The 23,997-nt window shown below is 38.6% G+C and overlaps 1 protein-coding gene across 2 annotated transcripts in view; it reads right to left on the bottom strand.

Annotated features, from left to right (window-relative positions):
• Positions 1 to 368: 368 nt before the first annotated feature.
• The window catches only part of MCPH1 (microcephalin 1), a 123,732-nt gene continuing 100,103 nt past the window's right edge, over positions 369 to 23,997 (bottom strand). For both annotated transcript variants that reach the window (XM_065631791.1, XM_065631792.1), the window contains 2 exons: positions 1,404 to 1,641; positions 369 to 506 (listed from right to left, as the gene is read on the bottom strand). In XM_065631791.1, the coding sequence (XP_065487863.1) occupies positions 451 to 506; positions 1,404 to 1,641 (294 nt within the window). In that variant the 3' untranslated portion in view covers positions 369 to 450. The remainder of the gene's footprint in view (positions 507 to 1,403; positions 1,642 to 23,997) is intronic.

The raw sequence follows: 23,997 nt of genomic DNA, 5'->3' as shown, positions 1-23,997 counted from the left end.
GGTCATGAAGATACGGCAACATGGGTCTCCAGCTGCCTGCAGAGGCACAGCTGCTGCTGCCTGCACCACAGCCGGCTTGGGCACGCTCGCCCATACCGAATGCACATCTTTTAATCGCACTGTAACGTGACCAACCTTGCTTGGAGATCAGAAAACATCTTTCCACTTCCTGGCAGTGAATAATGATTCATTCAACTTTTAGGCCTGAAGGTCTTCAAGAAATAAATAAAAGCAAGATGGTTTTTATTAGGGAAGTACTTTATTATTAAAAAAACCTAAAGATTTGACAAGATGAATACTTACACAAGTAATAAAAATATAGAAAACACTTCCATGTATTTATAAATACGCAACTTGTGTTTTCTTAGAAATTTTATTCACAGCTTAGTTTTTTGTTGAATCCAAACTAGGCTTGTTCCCTTACAACCATATGGAAGCTCTTGAGTTAGCTCACAGATGAAAAATGTAGTTTTCCATGGGACATACTGTATGCTGAGTGACTGAATCTGAAAGAAATAAAAAAGCAGGATTATTTAAAATAAAGTGCACAAGAAACAGATTATAAAGCAACAATGTACTTCAGAGCAATTTCTGGTATAAAAGAGTTCGGTGGAGCTCAGAACCCAGACAGAGAAGGACCCTAAAAAAAGAGCAGTCAAATGATAATACTGCAAGAACTTATCGTTTATTTAACTTCAAAAAAGGTGCTACATTATCTACCTATTTGCTTTTTATCATGATCAACCTTGAGTGAATTGACAGTCAGTGTCAACATCAGAAAGCAGACAGACACAAAACAACTGGGTTACAACAGTGAAGTGTCAAAGACTAGACAAAATTTGAGATCTGATTTGATTTATTTAAGATGGTAATTTCTAGGTGACACTGTTCATACCATTATGCAAACAGTTGCTGAGAAAGGGACCGAGCTTCAAAGGCCTGTATCCTTCCTCTACAGTACCATATAGACTGTAAAAGAGATCTGAGAAATTTGTAAAGGGCACAAAGAATTCAGAGTCCTTCACTAGCAGCTGGATTTGCAATTCCTTCAGCCCATTGAGGGGCTGAGCATGGCCTGTCCAGCTGCAGTAAACTCATGAGATACTGGACCTGGAGTTTAGTCTGCTCCGAATGAAAGAATCATATAAAAAATAAATTTGAAAATCTTTGGATGAAATTTGTTCTTGGTAAATTTATAATGGTGAGTACCAGGACCATAATGAAGCAGTCTTACATCTAGTAGGAGAAAGTCCTCACCATAGAGACAACCTTCCTGAAAACCTAACTGTAGCAATCTGTTCCATTTTCTTCCCTCCATAACCTCAGTTTAGTGAGCTATTTCCAGTCACTTTTTGAATATATATTCTACATTATTTTATATGAGTTAAAATTTAGTGTCTTACCTAGTACCCATTTTTCCGACAAACATTTTATTTCCTTGTACTTCTTTCCTGGTTTTTCTCCTATACAGATTTTTGCCTGACGTAAGGCTTTACATATTTTTCCTCCTGACAGCTGTATAAGTTCAATTAGCTTTTCGCAGGGTGGCTGACTGGTAGGAGATACAAACATCACAGGCTGGTTTGAAAAGAGATTTTGCTGGTGTTTTCCTGTTGATAGTTGACGCTGAAGTCTGCAGATCTATATTTGAGGAAAGACGGAAATTAATAACCAATGCATTGCATTTCCACTCAGAGTAAAACTAATCCTTCTCTTCATTAATTCAGAAAAAAAAGATATGAATATGAACTTTACTTTTCCAGACATATCAGAAAATCTTGGGTAAACTATACAAGGGATGACACCAAACTGGGAGGAGTGGCTGACACGCCAGAAGGCTGTGCTGCCATCCAGCGAGATCTGGACAGGCTGGAGAGTTGGGCAGGGAAAAATTTAATGAAATATAATAAGGGAAAATGTAGAGTCTTACATCTGGGCAGGAACAACCCCAGGTTCCAGTATAGGTTGGGGAATGACCTACTAGAGAGCAGTGTAGGGGAAAGGGATCTGGGGGTCCTGGTGGACAGCAGGATGACCATGAGCCAGCACTGTGCCCTTGTGGCCAAGAAGGCCAATGGCATCCTGGGGTGTATTAGAAGGGGGGTGGTCGAGAGAGGTTCTCCTTCCCCTCTACTCTGCCCTGGTGAGACCTCATCTGGAATATTGTGTCCAGTTCTGGGCCCCTCAGTTCAAGAAGGACAGGGAACTGCTGGAGAGAGTCCAGCGCAGGGCCATGAAGATGATTAAGGGAGTGGAGCATCTCCCTTATGAGGAAAGGCTGAGGGAGCTGGGTCTCTTTAGCTTGGAGAAGAGGAGACTGAGGGGTGACCTCATCAATGTTTATAAATATATAAAGGGTGAGTGTCACGAGGATGGAGCCAGGCTCTTCTCAGTGACAACCAACAGTAAGACAAGGGGTAATGGGTTCAAGCTGGAACACAAGAGGTTCCACTTAAATGTGAGAATAAACTTCTTCTCGGTGAGGGTGACAGACACTGGAACAGGCTGCCCAGGGGGGTTGTGGATTCTCCTTCTCTGGAGACATTCAAACCCGCCTGGACGCCTTCCTGTGTAACCTCACCTGGGTGTTCCTGCCCTGGCAGGGGGATTGGACTGGGTGATCTTTGAGGTCCCTCCCCATCCCTGACATTCTGTGATTTGCTGTATTATATTGATTTAGTGGTATGTAAGACTTCTTAAAGCACTTGACAGCACTATTTTTCACCATATTCTTACATTCTTACATTTATAACACTGGCCATCACAGAGAAATATCAAAGGATATTCTGAATAAATATAGCCTTTCAGCAAAAATACAAACTGTGAAACCATTTATGGTATGTAGCACTCATCAGTTTGTACCAGGGAGCTTTAAAAATGTATCTAATTCAGAGCTTAAACTACCGTAGGACTAGTTTTCCCCTCCTGTGCTCCACAAATACGAACTGTATCTTGTCTCAGATGTGGGAAGTGACACAAATGTACCAGAACTCAGAGCAAACTGTTTCATGTAAACTCTTTTGCCTCTATGAAAAGAAAAAAAGAAGTCCTCTGTGGATGCTGTGCAGCCTGTAACACTTCTTCATTATAATAAAAACCTGCTTCATCCAGATGAGGCAAATTTTCTTCTCAGTAATACTAGGCAGGACAGTGATTCAGCAATTAAAGCCATTTCCCGTAGTGTATACAAAAAGTGTACACACTATGGTATGCAATATAAAGTTTCCACACTCAAAAAAAAAGCAAGCTTGTATTTCTTAAAGTGAGATTGCCATTGACCTGCCAAATTAATGTATGTAACATCTTTGATTCTGTATCTCTTGTCGAAGGCTGGAAAATGTATAATGAGATTGGAGTTAGTAGTAAGACGAGAACAAAAATAAATGTTTCATATTATATGATGCTTGAAATTTTTCATGCAGATGATCAACACGAGCATGTTATTCAGAGGAAAAAGTTGCTCTGTATAATCTGAATTATATGAGACATCTGAATGTGAAACTATAGTCAGTGATGAAGTGTAACTAGAACACTGGAAGAAATTACTTGTTGAGAGGATTCCTTCCTCCAGTCTTGTCACAAACCTGCTGTGAAACTTCAGATTTTAATGCAATAATATATGTGTTTAGCAGATGTACAGCCAAATTAAGAATCTTCACCTGGTTTATAAGAGTGTATAAAGCCAAACAGTTCCAGGGCATGTTCACAAATCCCTAGACAAAAGTCTAAGTGAATTGCCTTAGTACTTCTGATCAATTAGCTAGATGAAACACCAGCAAAGCGTGAAGCCCATGCTAACATGAGACTTTATAGATTGGTGGTTCTGTGCCATTTCTGCGCCACTGTTCCCTCTGCTATTCTTGGACAAGTCAATCCTAATCTGAATTCTGAGATCTCCTCCATCAACAGGTAATTCAGTTTTCTGTGATTAATTCCTTGGCTGCTCTCCTGAGAATAAAACTAAGTTGAATCTTTGTGTTTTGAATTCAGGAAGTTATGAAGACAGTGACTGCTATGGATGAAGCAGGCCAAAAAGACTCAAGAACAATCCAAGATATACCCTTTATTTTCTATTCTGTGAACTTAGGTTTACGAATGACATAGCACCTAAACCTGCCTCATTGAAGTCAAACAGCTGCTAAATAATTTTGTTGAGCACAGCATCAAAGCAGAGTTACATTGCAGAATTTGAAGAACCCGAGCTCAGCTCAGAGGGAGCGCATTAAGTCTTGGCCAGATGAATGATACACGGGCAGAGCAACTCTTCATCACTCATACACTGAGTATATCTGGTGGCCTTTCCTGTACATATGTTGGCACCTGACACTTTACACATGTGCAGAAAATCTGGTTTTGGACTTGGTAGGGTACTGCCTCCCTCCATGTGCACAGAATGCTCTTCTGTGAATATCTGGCTGATGTAATGAACTACAGAAAACTAATAACCCTACAGTTTTAATATTAGTATTGGATTTCGAATTGGCTAAAGGTATCTCTTGCTGACGAGTCTTGTGTGGCTTTGAGGGACTAGCTCATGAACATAAAACACTGAAGTCTCTGATGTACAGAGCAGTGTCGTGATTTTGGTATTACTAGGACTACAATAACTCATTTTCATGAATTAAAAAACCGCATGATCATGAAATGACAGAAGTGCTTGTGGTAACCAAGATCAACAAATTACATAATGCTTTATAGTGAAAAATAACAATCCCTTCACATCAGCCTCAGAACAGCCTCATGATAGATACAATTCCGTCTTAGTTGATCTGTTATAGAGCTCTGGAATTGTTTACTGGGACAAATCAGCTGTAACCTATAGATGAACGATGATTACCAGGAGACTTCAATGCTAGTTTATCTAAAATAAATCAGATTTAACTCAAAAATACAGAAATTACACTGTTGTTGTCAACCTGGAACTCTTTAGATTTTAGAGATGAAAATTATTAGGATTGAGAAGCTGTTATCTTAAAAATTCAATAGGACTTGTTTTAGAAGACACCAAATATAAACTGTTGCAATCTGCTATTTCACATATTTTAGGGAATATGATTTAAAAGGGCTAATTGTATTCCCACTTCCTCAAATATTTCCCCTGAAAGAACCTATTCACTGCCACTGGAATGAAAGCTCATTCATATGGTACATCTTCATACAGAAAGAACTGTTGGAATAAATTAATATTAAAAGCAAATGTGTACACAGCTAACCATCCAAATTTTGAGCACTTCCCTCACCTGATGTCCACAAATAGCATGCTTTATCCTATACATTTAGTATGTATTAAAGGAATCCAGGGAAGTGAAATGCTAACATGCTATAGAGAGGATTTTCTTCAACTGCCTTTAGAACTCCAGCTGGAAGACATGGTAAGAACACAGTACATCTTGGTGGCATCATCAAAGGAAACCTTCCACGTGGAATGTCATCTTTACGTTTGCTTCATCTGGATCACCACCACAGTTTTTCCGACAGGCCATGCGTGGGTTTGCTCCAGCACACAGGTCTTAGAGGTAGGGAAAATCATAGCATTTACGTTCAGAACTCAGGGAGTAGTCTGAAAGGTTAACTTTGCTTTCTGGAGCACTAACCTGACAGGAACGCCGGCAGCCGGTCACCGGGAAGGCAGCGGGCTGCCCACACGGGGTCAGGCGCTGGGAGGGGAGGGCAGACCCCAGCCCGTCCCCCTGCATTGACTCAGCTGCCTTTGCAACATCAAAGCCCTCGCGGCGCTCCGGGGGTGCTCCCAGCCCTTTGAAATCATACACATTTCGTGTAAGCTTTTACAAATAAATGAATAATTCCTCAGCAGAGACCAAGCCTGGGAAAATATCAGACTCCAAAAGTGACTATTTCCACAAATTGTGTATGTATCAGTTGGTAGTTATGGTTACAATTGTGTCAGTCCCTATTATAACAGACAGCACTGATTTTCCTTTCTAATTATATTTGTTAGCAGATAGACAGAAGAACGATGTTATAAAGACATCTATTTACTCTTTTTGGTAAGATCCTAGGAGTTAACCTAGTTCTTTCATTAGCTAGATGAAGGGTAGGAAGACGCCTCTTATATCTATGCATTTCTCATAAACGTACCATTAATTTAGATGTTTGTTTGAACTTAAGTTTTGAAAGGAAAAAAAAATCACTTTGACAGAAGTAAAACTTATGGGGAATGCATGGTGAAAAAATAGTGCCTTTGTTCACTATATAATAATAAAAATCCCCACACCGAACATTTTACCAATTATTGTCCCTCCTGTGACTGATTTTCAATCCCCACAAACCAAATGAGCATGTATTAAACAAACAAACAAACAAACCCACCAAACCCCAACTTTGCAACATTGCCTAGAACTTTATGAAACTGGGTCCTGTTGGGGGTGGGGTGGGCAGAGCGGGAACAAACACAAGACTCCATAAAAATCCAAGGGTGTGATCTTTTTATGAGGCTCAGGAGAGAGGATCAGGTCCCACAAAGGTATTACCTCTGAATGGATGCCTGAATTAATGCAACATAAAATGAAAGAAAACTAATTCTTCTGGATGTACTTAGAAATTTTTCAGCATTGAAACTGCTAATGTCCCATGTACAGCACACAATTTTCGGTGTACTTCCAGAAAATATCACATGAATAAATTTTCAGTCTAAAATGCTATTAGAATAACACTACTTCACAAAATCTAAATGAAGAATATGCTTCTGATTTACTACAATTAATAGAAATTGTATTTTTAGGCTAGGAATGAACATGTGAAGTACTAGTTTAAAAAAGATATACAATGTAGCCACTGGTAATAACTATATATGTCTAAAAATTTGTGCATGCATTACACAATCAATATATGCATAACGGTAAATCTTTATTATTAATTTCTCTTATTCACCAGAGATAAATAAATCTACAAAAACAAACTCAGAATTTATTTTATCATTACTAGTTTAGCATTAAATATAGAATTGGAAACCTTACCAACACCTATTTGAAAAGGCTGTTTTTTAATGAAGTATTTAGTGAACTTATGGAAATCTATAATTATATCTTGGTTACTGTTACTTGCAAAAGTAATAAATACATTTCATTAAATGGAAACAGCAGAAGATAAACTTGCAGACATAAATTTGTAGAGAGAAGATTATATATTTTATGGTTTATATCTATATAAAAAGCGTTATTTCATTTGAAGTTGATAAGAAATTGCACATTTTCATTAAAGACAAAAGGATTGAACTGTTGAAGTCTTATGGATTAGTTCACTGCTCTGCAACTATTAAATGACAGGAAATCAGAAAATTGATAAAGTAAAAAACCCCAGACTTTATGGTTTGATAATCTACAAGTTTAACAAAAAGAGACATAAAACGGTGTATTCATTTAATATAGTCGGGTGATGTTGCTGGGGAAATATTAAGCTTTAAGATTTTAATATTCGTATGATTTCTGTGTGGACAAATATACTGGCCAAATAACATTTACATTTTCAGCTACTGTAACTCTGTACAAAGACCTCACGAAGAAAACACTCAAAGCTACAACACTGTTAGGAAACATTACACTTGCATGGTTATACGCATTTTCAGACAGTCCGTCATTTAGTAAAAATTTAAAAGAAAAACACATATGTGGAACCCCATGTACATGTAAAGATCAAGGGCTCACACACATCCCCACAAGCGAAGCATTGGCCTGATGCTGATAAAGAGGAGTGTATTGCAGCATGCAGACTTCTGGATGTACAGTTATCCTGCAGCGAGGAATTTGCAGAATCTGCAGAACCCTACAGGGATCAAGGAAGTTTGTGTTAACAATGCAGTGCTCCTGCAGGACAAAGAAGAAATGCTCTCTTTTTCATCTTTCTAAATATGAGGTTTAACAGGAGAATAGAAGCAACTAACCAAACAGCAACTCTGTTTTTGTAGGAACAATGTGTGACATATGTTTTCTACTTAAATTAAAAGCTCATCATCTTAGTTCTATTTCTTAGAATTTATTTTAGCAGTTTGCTGATTTTTTTAACACATTGAAAATACTAAAATTGAAATAATATTCACTAAAAGCTTTAAAAATTACTTTGAAATGCTGTACCAGGTAAATAAATTGGTGCTCTCCAGTATAAAAGAGTATGTTAAGAGCTGGAAACAACTTTTTCAGCAAGCTGTTTCACAAAGAAATAGATCCTCAGCTTTGAAGAATCTTATCTATGTTAATGGAACATCACACGGATGCAGGACCCCAACTGGCTCAAGCCATACTACCATACTATTATCTCAACAGCACCCAGAATCTTATTCCACTGTTTGGTATGAAATGCATTTTTTATTGCTAGTGATGTTGTTCATTCTCAGAGCAAAACTCAAGTTGCAACATTCACGCAAATTATTTACAAATATTGCATCCTTATTTCTCAATATTTACTGAAACAATGCTTTTCCATTGGTTATCAATATCATTTGTCTAAAATAGAAGCTCCCTTTCTGTCAAATTAAAGCAGAAGCCTTCAGACAGAAGTGAGAACACACGCTTTGAATGCTTGATAAAGCTACATAGCAGCCCAGCACATGCACACAAACTGATATTATGTACAGGCAAACCTGAAATACATCTGTGCAGAAGAAGATTGGTGCACTGGGATGGGGGCCAGAGGCGAAGGGAGAAAGTTTTAGAAGACAGAGTGGAAAATTTGGTGCAGAACAAAGAAACCTCCAGTGTCTTGTCTTGACAAATAAAAAGGAAAGTAAAAGAAGGAGAAATAGCACACAGTCAAGACTATATTATCTGGCAAATTCTTCAAAACACAGTTTCTTCCCCTCCTCTGCATAGTCCTTCAGTGTTTCCTGGCCAAGACAAGGGAAGGGAAGAAAGCTTGAATCCAGACAATTTAGCTGATATTGTTTTTTTTCCACTGCGTGTTGGCAGACAACCTTGCTTCTCTCAAATACCATAGACTGATAAGAAAAGTTAATTTCACCAATTTATTCTCTGAAAGACTGAGTGCCGGTGGGAATACTGTATGAAAATGTTTGGCAAATAAATCTACTGTTTGGCAGATATTCAAAATTACACTGGAAGATGTTTGAACCATTTTTTCCGGCATAGCAAATTTTTGCAGGAAAAAAGATAACAAATTCACTTATTTTTAGTTTAATTTCCTTGTTTTCCAGAGGTAGAACTATTTTAAAACACTATGTAATCCCAACATTATCAACTATAGATTAATAAAAAACAAATTAGGGTAAAACAATGTCTTTTCCCTTTTGAGGATAAGTATGACTTCTAAATCAAGGAGCTGTATTTCCAATATATTTCACTTAAAAACACTCTGCTAAGATTGTGAGAGGTGGTCACTTTACTATAACTATTTGTTTATAACTTCAAAAAGATTATGAATTAAATGTATTTGCATTTCAACACAAACTAATTATTTTTAAATTTTAAAAATCCTTTCATTACAGATTAACTAGCAAAGGAAGTATTTTTCAGGTTTAGCAATTTAAACCTTGCTTCAGAAATACCTCAAGAACTTGTTCATCCTTGGTTTCGTCTTATTTCAAGAGAATTAAACTCAGGTGACTATCAGACAGCGATGAGACTGCAAATCGCAATTTTATGTAAAAATTCTGAAAATTATTACCCATTATAATTGGGAGGTGTTTTTCTCACTTGAATATCACTAAAGCAGCACTGTGCTGCACATCTCTCTGGAGCGGTATATGAGTGTGGCACATACAACTCTGAGCCCGGCACCCCTGGGATACCACGAGGGTTACAGCTAACACATGTGATGACCCCCCAAGAATCCCAATAAAATTCAAAGACAGAAATTCTCCACCTTCGTACACCATCTACTCCAATGCTTATAACCTCTCACAGTTAGAAAGTTTTTCTTAATAATATAACCTAAATTGCCTCTGCAGCATATTCAGCCTGTTACTTCTTGTCTTAGTGCCAAGGGACATGGAAAACAATTTCTTCTCTTCCTATTTGAAACAACCTTTTAAATATTTGAAGACTGTTATCATGTCTCCCTTCAGTCTTCTCTAGACTAAACAAACACAGTTCTTCCAGTCTTTGCTTATGGGTCATATTTTGTAGACCTCTGATCATTTTGTAATTCTCCCCTGGATTCTCTCCAATGGATCCACATCTTTCCTGACGCGCAGTGCCCAAAGCTGGGCAGAGCTCAGGCCCCACCACTGCTCTGCACACTGCAAACAATTCATGTCTCTTACGTACAGCATTCCTGTTAACACATCCTAGTATGCCTGCTTCTTTTATCGGAGTATGACATAGGTGACACGTTGGTTTGGATCCTCTAAAATACTCAGTTGCTCTTTTGGTAGAAGTATTGCATTGTCAATCTCACCTGGTGTTTCTGAAGGTGATTATTTCTCCCTACTTTGCACTAGTCCTTACTGAGCTACATCATACCTATTTCTGATCACTCCTTATATCTCTCATGGTTATTTTAATTCCAATCTACTGTTGTGTAACCCCAGCAGGCAGCTAAGCGCCTACAGCTGATCGCTCCCCCTCACCTCAGTGAGATGGAGGGGAGAATCAGAAGGGTGAAAGTGAAAAAACTCATGGGTTGAGATGAAGACAGCTTAGTAATGAAAAAATGGACAGAGTCAATCTATAGTTCTACTACTTTAGGTCATGATTGATCAGATTTTCCAGCCTGATAGCTTAGCAAAATCCTAGGCAACAAATTCAGTGTACGAATGGGATAGTTGTACATTTTATGCCAATGATTCCTATGACTGCTGGTGTGATGGCTTCATTACGTTTAAGGCAAAGAGCTGATTCAAGCACATCTGTGCAGCAGATCTAAATGAGCCACGTTGAATCCACCATTTTGTATCTGGCAATATAGGTGGGACTCTCCATCTAACTCACTCTTTAAAGTTCATACGTCTCAAAACAGAAAGACAAATAAAATCAGAAAGTCTCTTCCCTTAACTCAGCTGACAGTTGAACAAATGCAGTTGAGCCAATATACAAACCAAGCCTCCAAATAATTTGCTTTAGACAACTCTCAGCCTCTAAATAATTTGCTTTAGACAACTACCCGTGACTTTAAAAGGTATGCAATTCGTACATGGACATGTTTTCCCTTGCGGCTGACAAAGATCTATTCTTGCTGGATATATCCTATATCCTCGCAAGACCTTCAGCAGAAAAGATACTTACATTCTTACTGGTCTAGTTCAAGCTCGGAGTGCACTTTTAAAACTAATGTCTTGGTCATTCCTGTTGAGTGTCCTTTTGGTTTCCACTGTGGAGCAGCCACCAAGGGCACAGACTGTTCTCCTTTTGGATGCAATACAGTCAGAAGATGTGCTTAGTTCAGGGGAGCAGACTGGAACAAGACCAGACTCCTGAAGCACGTGTTGCGTTCACCATGCTCTGGACACCATCTCACGTACTCTGCAGATCCCTTTCCATTCATCTGTGTTACTGGCTTACAGATGCAGGCACACATGAGCATGAAGTAACTTCTGGCAGATGTAATGGGGTAGCGATATAGGTATGGGATGCTTCTTTCAAACCAAATTACCCGCACAAAAATAATGACCTCAACTAATATAGCCTTTTTTTTTTTTTAATGATTATAGTGCAACTTGCCCTTATTGTTATCTCACAGTTCATTCTCACATGGCAACATGGAGGAAAATTAGTTACTTCGTGGCAATTATCCCCTCATATTGCACACATTTACCCATATTTTATATATAGTACCCTCTAGGCTTACTGAACTCTCCCAACCCACATAAGGTCAATTGTTTGTTGTGTGTGTTTGTTTGTTTGTTTGTTTAAAAAACAGACTAGTACCTATTGCATCAGACCAGTGCCTAATCTACGAATAGGTAATAAATTTCAGCATCATAGCTTAAGGAATGAAGTATCAATGAAGTAAATTGCAATGTTTAATCATATGGGAGCAAACACACCTGCATTTATACAGACTGAAATATATTTCCAGGTAAGTATATTTCATCGGTGAAAGGCTGCACTGAAACAAAAATTCCACGAGCTAATAATGTGCTGCAGTTCATGGAAAATAACTTCATATTCCCCATGGTTAAATACTATATATAATGAAGATACAAGGCATGGAAGCCCAGTATTTGCATAAAATACGTTAAAAATTATAACCTCATTTCAGCTACCTTAGACTTTTCAGATACTGAATCATTTTGGACAGTCCAACTTTCTTTTTTAATCAATGCAGGATATTGTGCAGCAAGCTTCAGAATGACATTTGTTTTGCTGGCTTAGGGATGTGGGGAATCCTTCCATTTGCCTTTAACCGTAAATGATAAATCCAGTGCTGTCAACAGATTTGCTATACCTGGCAAAGTGCAGATGAATAATGCTTTGATAAATAAAAGGGTTTTCTATTCCAGTAATAACAAAATGAGTGATCTCGTTGAAAGGAAAAGCCTGGAAAATGTGAAGGTTTACCCAGATGCTCCCAAAAGGCTCTTTCCCCAAACAGTTGTATAAACCCATGATAAAAGTAATTTTAACATTAAAAGTAATTCCTGGTTTTATCTTTAAAATATGAATATGTGAGTCCTTTTGCTCTGCCTGAAGAGACTGAAATGATTTAAGCGAAGGCAGAGTACATTGTTCTCTCTACTTTCTAGTTTTAGCTGAATGCCGTTGCAATGCTGAGCAGTAACTCAGTGTGTGCCAAACAAGAATATTTTAAAGCGTCATTTGAGTTTTAGAGGCTACAGTAAGTGATGGGAACACAATCGTCTTGGGAATCTACAAATAACTCTAAAAAAGCTCATAAATCTGGCTTTCATGGTTTGGTTTTCAACAGCTTTATGAAATATGTCAAAGCTTGAACACAGTGAGTTCATTTTCCTTCAAATTTGTTCGGACTAATTTTTCTCAATCTTTTTTTGATAGGCTGCAGTGAGACAAATAAAATGGAGTCGGCTTTAAAAAGCAGGCATCAGCAAATTACTTTTTAAAAAAGTTGCCTTGCTCTTTCAATTTATTTTTTAGTATCAACAGAGGAAAAAGGTACCCTTTAAGAAGAGCAGCCGAAAGTATTCCCTCATCAACAAAAATATAAAATGCTTCTGTTCAGCACTAAATGTTTTACAACATAACAGACCACATATTAATGAAAAAGTGATGTATAATTAAAAACTGTATTTTTAAAAATTGTTTTAAAAAGGTGCGTGGTAATGACTGAACACAGCAGAAACCCTGAGAGTTGCATTCAGAAGTTACAATACATGCATTCCTCTGCATGCACAGTGAAACACAGGCACTACAACAATAAGTAGCAGGGAACTCTTGGTTTTTAAAACACAAACTGAAGGGTCAGTTGAAATTACATCAATATTCAACAGAGAAAAATCCTTACCATTGTCTGAGAACTACTGAAATAAACCCACTGAAAGAGATTACCCGGCATCACATAACTGGATGCCACTGCCGTGGAATGCTGCCACCTGCTCAAACTAGACCAGGCTCAGGTTGCTTTCAGAAACTCCTAGTAAAACCACTATGCAATAACTTCTGGTCTGCAATTTCCCTGATTAGTACTCCTTGGCAGCAGGACTTCTTTATGTGTAATGACATCTCTTCTTCACTTAATGTATGCCACAAATTGGAAGAAAAGATCCCATAGGAAGTATGGAAAGCAAAGACATTTAATCCTCCAGGACTAAGAGTAGCAAGTGGAGCTGCCAGCAAACACAGCAAAAAAAGAAAAAGTGTTTAAATGTTTGACCACGTGCTTTTTGTCAGTCATGTTTTTAAATGAGTGCTACTCAAGGAAAATTCATTTGAGAGCACTGCTTTCTTCATGGGTGCTAAACAAGGGACATGATTAACATTTTCTATTCGACAATTTTTTTTATGAACTCTTGTACTTTTTAGTGAGACAACAATATAAGATTACAGAAGAAAGGACTTTGACTATTGTGACAGCAAGCTGGGATGGTCTTCTGTATAGTGGAGGGAGAACAATTTGTGAATACAGAGTAGTTTTAAAGCTATGAAAGTTGGTAGGGTAAATGCACAGTATCTGACACCAAATTTATTCTCTCTGCTCTTTTTATTTCTTCTTTTAACCGGACATTTTGTCAAGTTAGTGGCAAGTCTTTGAAAAGGGTTTGTTGTAACGAAGGGAAAAATAATTAAAAAACCACAATGATAAGTTGTGCACAGTACCAAATGATGCCCCTCTAAAAATAAGTGATTCCAATATCTGTTTTGGGGAGCTTGTGAGCTAATACACCAAACACATTTACAGAGAATTACCTCACTGCTTTCTTGTCAAGAGTCTACAGGAGGCAAAGTAGACAGTGTCAGTAACCTTATCAAAACACAAGGGTTATTGATGTGTCAGAAACCACGGAAGCACTTGAGGATGGCCACAAAGGAATTAGGGCTTCTCACCAGAAAAAGGTGTCAGAATCAATGGCCCAGCTGATGTGCATCTATACGAATGCACGCAGCATGGGCAACAAACAGGAGGAGCTGGAAGGCATTGTGAGGCAGAAAAACTATGATAAAATTGCCATCACTGAAACATGGTGGGATGACTCTCATAACTGTAGTGCTGCAATAGATGGCTATAAACTCTTCAGAAGGGATAGGCGAGGAAGGAGTTAGGGAGTATTTTGATTGTCTGGAGCTTGAGGAGGGTGATTATAGGGTTGAGTGTCTACGGGTAAGAATCAAGGGGAAGGGCAACAAGGCAGACATCCTGGTGGGGGTCTGTTACAGACCACCCAACCAGGATGAAGAAGCAGATGAAATATTTTGCAGGTAGCTGGGAGAAGTCTCCCAATCACCAGCCCTTGTTCTTATGGGGGACTTCAACCTACCAGATGTTTGCTGGAAACACGACATAGCAGAGAGGAAGCAGTCTAGGAGGCTCTTGAAGTGCATGGAAGACAACTACTTAACACAGGTGGTTAGTGAGCCTATCAGGAAAGGAGCCCCACTGGATCTGTTGTTTGTAAGCAGAGAAGGGCTCATGGGCAATGTGTCAGTTGGAGGTTTCCTTGGGTATAGTGACCATGAAATGACTGAGTTTTCTATTATCGGAGAAGTTGGAAGGGTGGTCAGCAGAACTGCTACTTTGGACTTCTAAAGGGCAGACTTTGACCTGTTCAGAAGGCTGGTTGGCAGAGTCCCTTGGCAGGCAGTCCTGAAGGACAAAGGAGTCCAGGAAGGCTGGTCTCTCTTCAAGAAGATAAGCTTAGAGGCACAGGAGCAGGCTGTTCACAAGTGCCTGAAAGTGAGACGGTGGGGAAGAAGGCCAGCCTGGCTGAATAGAGAGCTGTGGCTGGAACTTAGGAATAAAAAGAGAATTTATAACCTTTGGAAGGAGGGCTAGGCTACTTAAGAGGAATACAAGAACTCTGTGAGGTTATGCAGGGAGAAAATCAGAAGGGCCAAAGCCCAACTAGAGCTAAAGCTAGCTACTGCTGTAAAAGATAACAAGAAATGTTCCTCTAAATATATCAGCAGCAAAAGGAGGGCTAAGGAGAATCTCCATCTGCTGCTGGGTGCAAGGGGAAACATAGTGACAGAAGATGAGGGAAAGGCTGAGGTAATAAATGCCTTCTTTTCCTTCAGTGTTTAATAGTCAGAACAGTTGTGCTCCAGGTACCCAGCCCCCTGAGCCAGAAGACAGGGATGGGGATCAGAATGAAGCCCAATAATCCAAGGGGAAATGGTTAGCAACCTGCTACACCACTTGGACACCCACAAGTCTATGGGGCCAGATGGGATACACCCAAGGGTGCTGAGGGAGCTGGTGGAGGTGATCACTGAGCCACTTTCCATTACCTATCAGCAACCTTGGCTAACTGGGGAGGTCCCAGTTGACTGGAAGTTGGCAAATGTGGTGCCCATCTACAAGAAGGGCTGGAAGGAGGACCTGGGGAACTACAGGCCTGTCAGTCTAAGCTTGGTGTTGGGGAAGGTCATGGAGCAGATCATCCTGAATGACATCACATGGTACATACAAGAAAAACAAGTGATCAGGCCCAGTCAATACGGGTTTATGAAAGGCAGGTCCTGTTTGACCAACCTGATCTCCTTCTACAACAAGGTGACCCACCTAGTAGATGAAGGAAAGGCTGTGGATGTTGTGTACTTAGACTTCAGTAAAGCCGTTGACACTGTATCCTGCAGCATTCTCCTGGAGAAGCTGGCAGCTCATGGCCTGGGTGGGTGTACTCTGCGATGGATAAAGAACTGTCTGGAGGGCCGGGCCCAAAGTGTTGTGGTGAATGGAACCAAATCCAGTTGGTGGCTGGTCACGACTGCTGTTCGCTGGGGCTCAGTATTGGGACCAGTTCTGTTTAATCTCTTTATCAATGATCTGGATGACGGGATTGAGTGCACTCTTAGTAAGTTTGCAGATGACACCGAATTGGGTGGGAGTGTAGGAAGGCCATACAGAGGGATCTGGACTGGCTGGATCATTGGGTTGAGGCCAATTGTCTGAAGTTTAACAAGGCCAAGTGCCAGGTCCTGCACTTGGGCCACAACAACCCCAGGCAGCACTACAGGCTCGGGGAAGAGTGGCTGGAAAGCTGCCTGGCAGAAAAGGATCTGGGGGTGTTGATTGACAGCCGGATGAACATGAGCCAGCAGTGTGCCCAGGTGGCCAAAAAGGCCAACAGCATCCTGGCTTATATCAGGAATAGTGTGGCCAGCAGGACTAGGGAAGTGATTGTGCCACTGTACTTAGCACTGGTGAGGCCCCACCTCGAATCCTGTGCTCCGTTTTGAGCCCCTCGCTACAAGAAAGACACTGATGTGCCAGAGAGAGTTCGGAGAAGTGACACGAAGCTGCTGAGGGGTCTGGAGCATAAGTTTTATGAGGAGCAGTTGAAGAAACTGGGGCTGTTTAGGCTGGAGAAAAGGAGGCTGAGGGGAGACCTTATCGCTGTCCACAACTACATGAAAGGAGGTTGTAGCATGGAGGGTGTTGGTCTCTTCTCCCAAGTAGCAAGTGATAGGACAAGATGAAATGGCCTCAAGTTGCACCAGGGGAGGTTTAGGTTGGATATTAGGAAAAAATTATTCATGGAAAGGGTTGTCAGGCATTGGAACAGGCTGCCCAGGGAAGTGGTGGAGTCACCATCCCTGGAGGTGTTTAAAAGGCATATAGATGAGGTTCTTAGGGACATGGTTTAGTGCTACAGTTAGGTTATGGTTGGACTCGATGATCCTGAGGGTCTCTTCCAACCAAAATGATTCTCTGATTCTAAATGATGGAGGAAGAAAAAAGTCTAGCATTGGATCTCAGTTGTTGCTCAGTTGGTTTTTAGTTACAAAGATAACCGAGCAATATTTATTTGACTTCTCTGATATTTGCATTTGCTCTTGCAGGAACTATCTTAATGAAGATAAAATAAATGTGTGACTCTACAAGTGAAGCTGTTAAAGTACAAATCTAAACTGGCAGGAAGATTCACTGAAAAGCAAATCACCGATTCACAGAAAAGTCTACTTCTGTTTACCGCAAATGTAATTCTGATCTTGTTAAAAACTGTTTTTAAAAAAGAAATATTGTTTTAAATTCCATTTGGCATTTGTTTTTGTTTTAAGATCACCAGCTATGACATGGTTAAATACAGAGAACTAGGCAGACTTATTATGGTAGTGGACTTTCAGTGACTTCTCATGCTAGCTGGGCAAAGTTTGCAGGGTCAAACTGGTGACCCCGTCCTCCTTTCCGAGTTACTTTCCTGTATTCCTACTGCTCTTCATCTAAAAATGATCCAGGACAGAGAAGCCTATCTGGATTTTTTCTGAAGTGCTTTAGTGAGAGCACAAAGCCTTTTCATGAGGTTGTCATTGCACAGGTAAGCAGTTGCAATTTGAAAAGGATATTCGGCAAGAACTGCATATAAAATATGAGTAATTGGGTATTTGAGCTTACATGCAGGATAAATACTCTGAAGCACAGAAACAGTTGTCGCCTTCAAGCAAAATGACTAGTGATTTTCTAGTCAAACAACTGGGTAGCTTAAATAAAATACAAATGCTCAATAAATCCTCTTCTACACAGTTGTTTTCTAGTAAAAGTCTCTAAATAAATATTTACCATCTCTGGCACTGTCCCAAATCCAGAATTCCCACTAAAATAACTGAAAATAAGGTGGGCATATCAGGATTATGGTTTTAGCACTGTAACAGTACAAACTACCATGATGTAAAAGAAGGTATTATTTGTATGCATATGTACTATATGAAAGAATATACACTACTCAGAGGATGAGGAAAAATAATCTAATCTAGCTCACCCTGCCTAAGGGCAAAGGCTTAAAAATGTCCTGCACGTTCACTGGTTCTTGTGTCTATTTTTATTTTAACATTATATTAACTTTAAAATTTAGGAGCTGACGTGATAGATCTAATGCTACCCATTTTTCTTAAAATGACATTATTGATTAAAGTGCTAATGCACCTATCCTTATGCTATGGACCAGTACTGGGAAAGCTACAAAGCTGTCATTGCTCAGACTGTTGATGAAGGAAAGGAGAACTCACTGCACAACACTGGAATGCTCCTGGGGTTAAACAGAGGAACAGTAATTATGGGATTTGGAGGGAATTAAATAAAATCCTTCTCATTCAAAGAAGGCCAGTATCACACAGACCTTGAAGAAAGGGAAAATCTAAGTCTTCTACACAGAAGATACACACACAAACTCCCAAGTGGCTTTTAAAGATTTCATAGTTAAACAAAACTACATGGTATCCTTGTGCTCTTCTCTGCTGTATGACAGACCTCTTATTACAAACAAATACGACAGTTAAAAAATAAATAATCCCATACTAAACTGAAACTAGTAGTTTAATCAGTTATCACCTTAGCACATACGATTACTTCTACAGTTTGCAGTAAAGCTGAAATCAGTTACGAGGAGGAAAAGTCAGAATATTTCGATTAAGCAAGCTTTAAATTATTTCATAAATGAAATAAATACATGAGGTTTCTTACGGTCATTAAAAGCTAAATATATTCACTCAGACACACTCCCGTTGTGCCAACATGATACACTCAGAAAGCATGCACATCAGGTTGACAGCTAAAAAGCAACAGAAAGCTTTGCACATAATCTAAAACTAAATCTGTATGTAATTTCCTTCCCTTTGTTAATTGAAGATTAAAACGAAATCAAGGGGAAGCCTTCTATGAGACTACTTCCAACAACAGATGACTCAACTAGCACCTGAGAATTTGTTGTGCTTGTGTGTACTGAGGTTCTGAACTTCCTGTTTCAATAAAATACCAAACAAGTTGTGTTTCCTTTACAAATAAGCTATTACATCAAGCCCTGTTCCTATTAATTTCAGGTTTTGTCCGCATTCCAACATTTTCTTTGGCAAATGTAGAAACATTCTAATTAAAGAGAAGAGAAAAACAAGTATCATTCATCATGGTAAGAATGAATGCTCAAGAGAACATCCTTACGGGTTACTTTGTTCATTCAGTTTAAGTTGGCTTTTGAAGCACATTTAATTATGGCATGCAGTTCTCTAAGATCAAACACAGGTAATGGGGTTTTCACTAACAGTGCCTCATGAAAGCTATTCAAGGTAATAATCAATTCCCCTAATGCCATACAAAACAAATATCATCTATGTGAAGTGATTCAAAAACATGTTTAGAACACCAGGATACTTGAAATACACTATTCTGTACAGCAAAATTCACCTGCCATTGTACGTTGCTAAATCCTTTAACACGTAATTTCAAAATATTTTTTTTAACCGAAATGATCCCATGTTCTCCTCAGCATGATCTATGAGATCAGAGTAATAAGAATCCTTTACAATGCCCTCTTTTCTTAATTTTCACGGCTTTTGTTAAAGTTTAGATTCCAGATGAAAGACCTCTGTCTACTTCATTTTCAATTACCATGAGAAAGACAACTTCCCATGAAAAGTCAGACCTGCAAACCCAACAAAATGTAATTGTCTGGTTAAGTACAATACAGCCTATATATAACAACTTACATGGTTTCTTTCCTAAATTTATTTAACCACAGAATTTGAAGTGTTGATTCACCAAGGCAGAAATTAAAACTTAAAGTGACATTACAACAGGAGTTATAAGTACTTGGACAAATGTCATTTTGGATGAGTAAAGTAACTATTGCTAAAAGGTGTCTATGTGCACATTAAATCTTTGTGGAGAGCACTGCTGCTTTTGCTTATAAACCAAGGGTAAGTTCTCAAGCAAATGCAGTTAAAACCCCAGTCAGCTGCTCAGGGTTGTGTTCTAGATAAATCTGGAATGCAGTAGAAGAAACGTGCACTGGAAATAGTTGAAACCAGCAGAGGATGGTGAAGACTTCTGATAACAGAAATAGCTACTACCATGTCTGCAACATCCCCCAAAGGCAGCATGAAAATAGAAATAGTCCAGTTAATCCTGAAAAAATCCTAAATTTGAGAACTGATCTCATCAACCTCCAGAAAATACAGAACCCACCCTCCCCCTCAAAAAAACCCCACCATTGTCTAATTGCATTTCAGATAAACCAATGTATCTCCTTCACGCATCTCCTACCTAAGCAAGCAGCCAACAGCCCAAGCTACACAGCACAGAGAAAATGACAGGATCACGCTATGCTAATGCATCAAGAAAGCACATATTTTCTTTTACAAGTAGGTGCTGAACCACACCAAAAACTCAACGGAGTAGGGACAAACAGAACTTTAAATCACTTATGCTATTCCTATTTTAGTTTTTCTTCCAAGCCACAATGAACTCAGCTACATAATTTCACATGACAAAGTTTTATCCAAAACTTCTTCATCAACATCATCATTGTTTACCTCCTTCATGTTAGACTAAACCCAGAATTTCAATAACAATACTCAATAAAACCTGTAGAGTTTGACCTTGCTTTGTGTTGAAATTGTAGCTCTTTTAGACACTTAACTAGATTCAGGCAGGAATCTCTGAGGCTCGCAAAACTTTTGGTAGACCACTAAGGTTTTCGGACAACTTTTTCAGTTTTGACATGCTAGTGAGGACTCTTTTAAGCTGATTCCTAATTGTTTATTTCCTTTGATTTTAGGAAGTTACTGTTAAACACAACTTTTACACTTTTCCCCTGGATTGTCCCAAATGTATTAGTACTAATTAACAGTTACTGTTAAAACAGCCTACAAAATCCCACCCCGTTCAGACTACCCATAAAACTCCCCTCCCTCAGGCAAATATACTCCTGTCTCGACAAAAGCTTTGAAAATAAGTCACGCCAGCAGAATCAGGCAGCCTGGAATCAGCTCCACAGGTAGAAGTTCCTCATGTCAACTATTGCCAGAGTCTTCCACTTGAAATGAAGTTGATAAACCCTTCAGGCCACAAATAAATCTGGTAAAATGGAATATGGTAAAGTGTGACCTTTCAGCCAGATCAGAAAAAAAAGGATGGCAATATTCTTCTGTAGATCAAAAGGTCTGTTGGACAGACACTATTTTTATGCTTTGGATTTGTACAATGTGTTAAGATGCAAAGTCCGGCTTTATGTTCAGTGGAAAACAATGAGGAAATACTACCTTTATAATAGTAACCTACTGACTAGCAAAGCGAGGCCCTTTTTTGATTGCAACCTCTGGGACCAAATTTAGGCAAATATTAAATAACAGTGTGTTTAAAAATAATGAATTTAGATGATCTTTTAAATAGTTCTGATAAATAACTTTAATACACAAGACATAAATCATTCTAAGTAAAACAGGATGATGGAACTTCTTGTCTTTGATAAAGCCTCCAAGGTCTACAACGAAATCTCATCAACACATAATAAATCACAAAATAGTAAGAACAAGAAGTATGTCTATATATAAATACATATACTTACAAGCACAATAAATCAAAAACAATGCAAAATAAATCAGCTGAGGTTGGAATTTGGTTCTACAACTATCTTATGAATAAATTTTGTTTTATTTTTTTAATGTGGTTGGAGCAAAGGCATGGGAGTTCGGAATCAAAGGAGCCTATTACAACTTTTATATCAGTGAAACTAAGACAAGCAGGACAGAATTTGGCATGGGTTCATGAGTATTTTCTTCATACTAACCGTGAATTACTTCAGCCTTGATTTTGGAGGACAGAATGTAGCAGTGAAGACCATACCTTAGACATACTTATGAAAAAGTCTGAGAAGAGGAGCTATATCAGCTAAAATGTACTTTCCGATGTTCTCAGGAGATGAATAAGACTCTGTAACTGACAGCTGCAATTACATTCAGGAAAATATCAGGTCTCTAGGCCATGATCCTACACTGTAGAGACCTTGTCATGGACTTTAGTGTCATATGCTCTTGCAAGAATGTAAGTAAATTTGCAATACAGCCTTTTGCTTATGACTAAATGAAGAAGCAGAACAAGGAATTTGTTAAAAATACGGGAAGTTTAATTAAATGACTAAGATTCACTTTTGCTGGAACCATTGCATGACATTGTATTTTAAGGGAGTCAGATTTATAACTCATTTTATTGCCTGGATATAATGTACTACAATTATGATAAACAAAAGCTAACAAGAGCATCTCAACAGCTGTCTCCACAAAAAGCACTAGACTAGAAATTTTCCTTTTCCAACATAAAGATAGCTATAAACAGTCCCCACAAAGTTCCACCATATTGTGGCTTCTTCAGCTGTTCCATCTAGAACTACTGTTAAATAAATAATGGCCTTGGTATTAAAAAAACCCATGAAATGTGTCTGTGTCATATTATGGTGATAAGAGCACATAAGTCAACATCTTCTTCCTCTTATAAAACAATGCTACTTGATATACACATTTCACTGTGCTACATAGAAGTAGTTCTTTACAATTTCACCATTTATATAAATGGGGTGTATTTTGGACTGACAACATTTTAACCATTACAGATAAACACTGCATATAAGCTTGACTTACTGTTATGCAATAAAATATGCATAAACAATTTCTTTCTACCATAGCAAGTGTGGTGATCAAGTGAGACAAAGCAGGATTTCTGAAGGTTTAGCTATACAGCCCCTGTGGGGCTCCAATGGCTTAACCAGCCAAAAATCATTCATGTGCAGGAGCCAGTAGGTTTTCTAGCACATACTGGACTCATGAAACACTCTTCCACCTTGTTCAGATAAGGAAGACAGAACACTAATTCTTCTGTTGCTACCATTCGTACATGCAAATTTAACTTTCACTCACGAAATTATGAACATGTACAGAGAAACCTTCTTTACTGAAAGATAAAAGTATTTAGATGTGACGGAAAACAACCATGATTTTCTAGGTATTAGGATAATATACATTACTTACCCTAGGAAAAAAAAAAATCTATACAAGCTAAAAGCTGATTATTATTAGCATCAAGTGCTCTTGCAAAGTGTACGTGACCATCTGCCAGCAAGCCTGTAGTGAATCATACAGGCAAACGCAATCACAGTGTAACATCAGCAGAAGAGAAAAAAAAAAAGACAAAGGCACATAAACTTAACCAGGCTTTTGCTACCGTGGAAAAAAGACCAAAGTAAAACTTTGATTGTGCTTTAATACAACACAGCTTCTCCAAATGCTGATTTCCTATAAGCATAAGGTTACTGTTCAGCCAATAATCTAACAGTACAATGTGTTACAATTACAGCAAGCCAGAAATCTACCAAAACTATATCAACAGAACAATGTGAACCTCTATTTCTTCTTAGCAATGAATATTGGCTGCAAAGAAAACTGGGCCCAGCTCTCTTCTTTTTAATATCTACACATTAATTTCAGCTTCCTTACTCCAGGTTTTGCTTGCTCTTCTGGTGCCTTGTTATCACAGTATTTCTCATACAAGTTTATGGAAGCACATCCTAGCGTTTCTTCTCATATAACGATCATCTCCTCTCAAGAAACTTGGAACAAAACCCAAAAGCAAACAAACAAAAACTGCAGTGTTGGTTTATGAAAAGTATTCTATGTTTATATGCAGAGA

Source organism: Caloenas nicobarica, chromosome 3 (assembly GCF_036013445.1).
Source record: "Caloenas nicobarica isolate bCalNic1 chromosome 3, bCalNic1.hap1, whole genome shotgun sequence".
Lineage (NCBI taxonomy): Eukaryota > Metazoa > Chordata > Aves > Columbiformes > Columbidae > Caloenas > Caloenas nicobarica.
The sequence above is the reverse complement of the archived record's forward strand: the minus strand, read 5'-3'. Positions and strand labels throughout refer to the sequence as shown.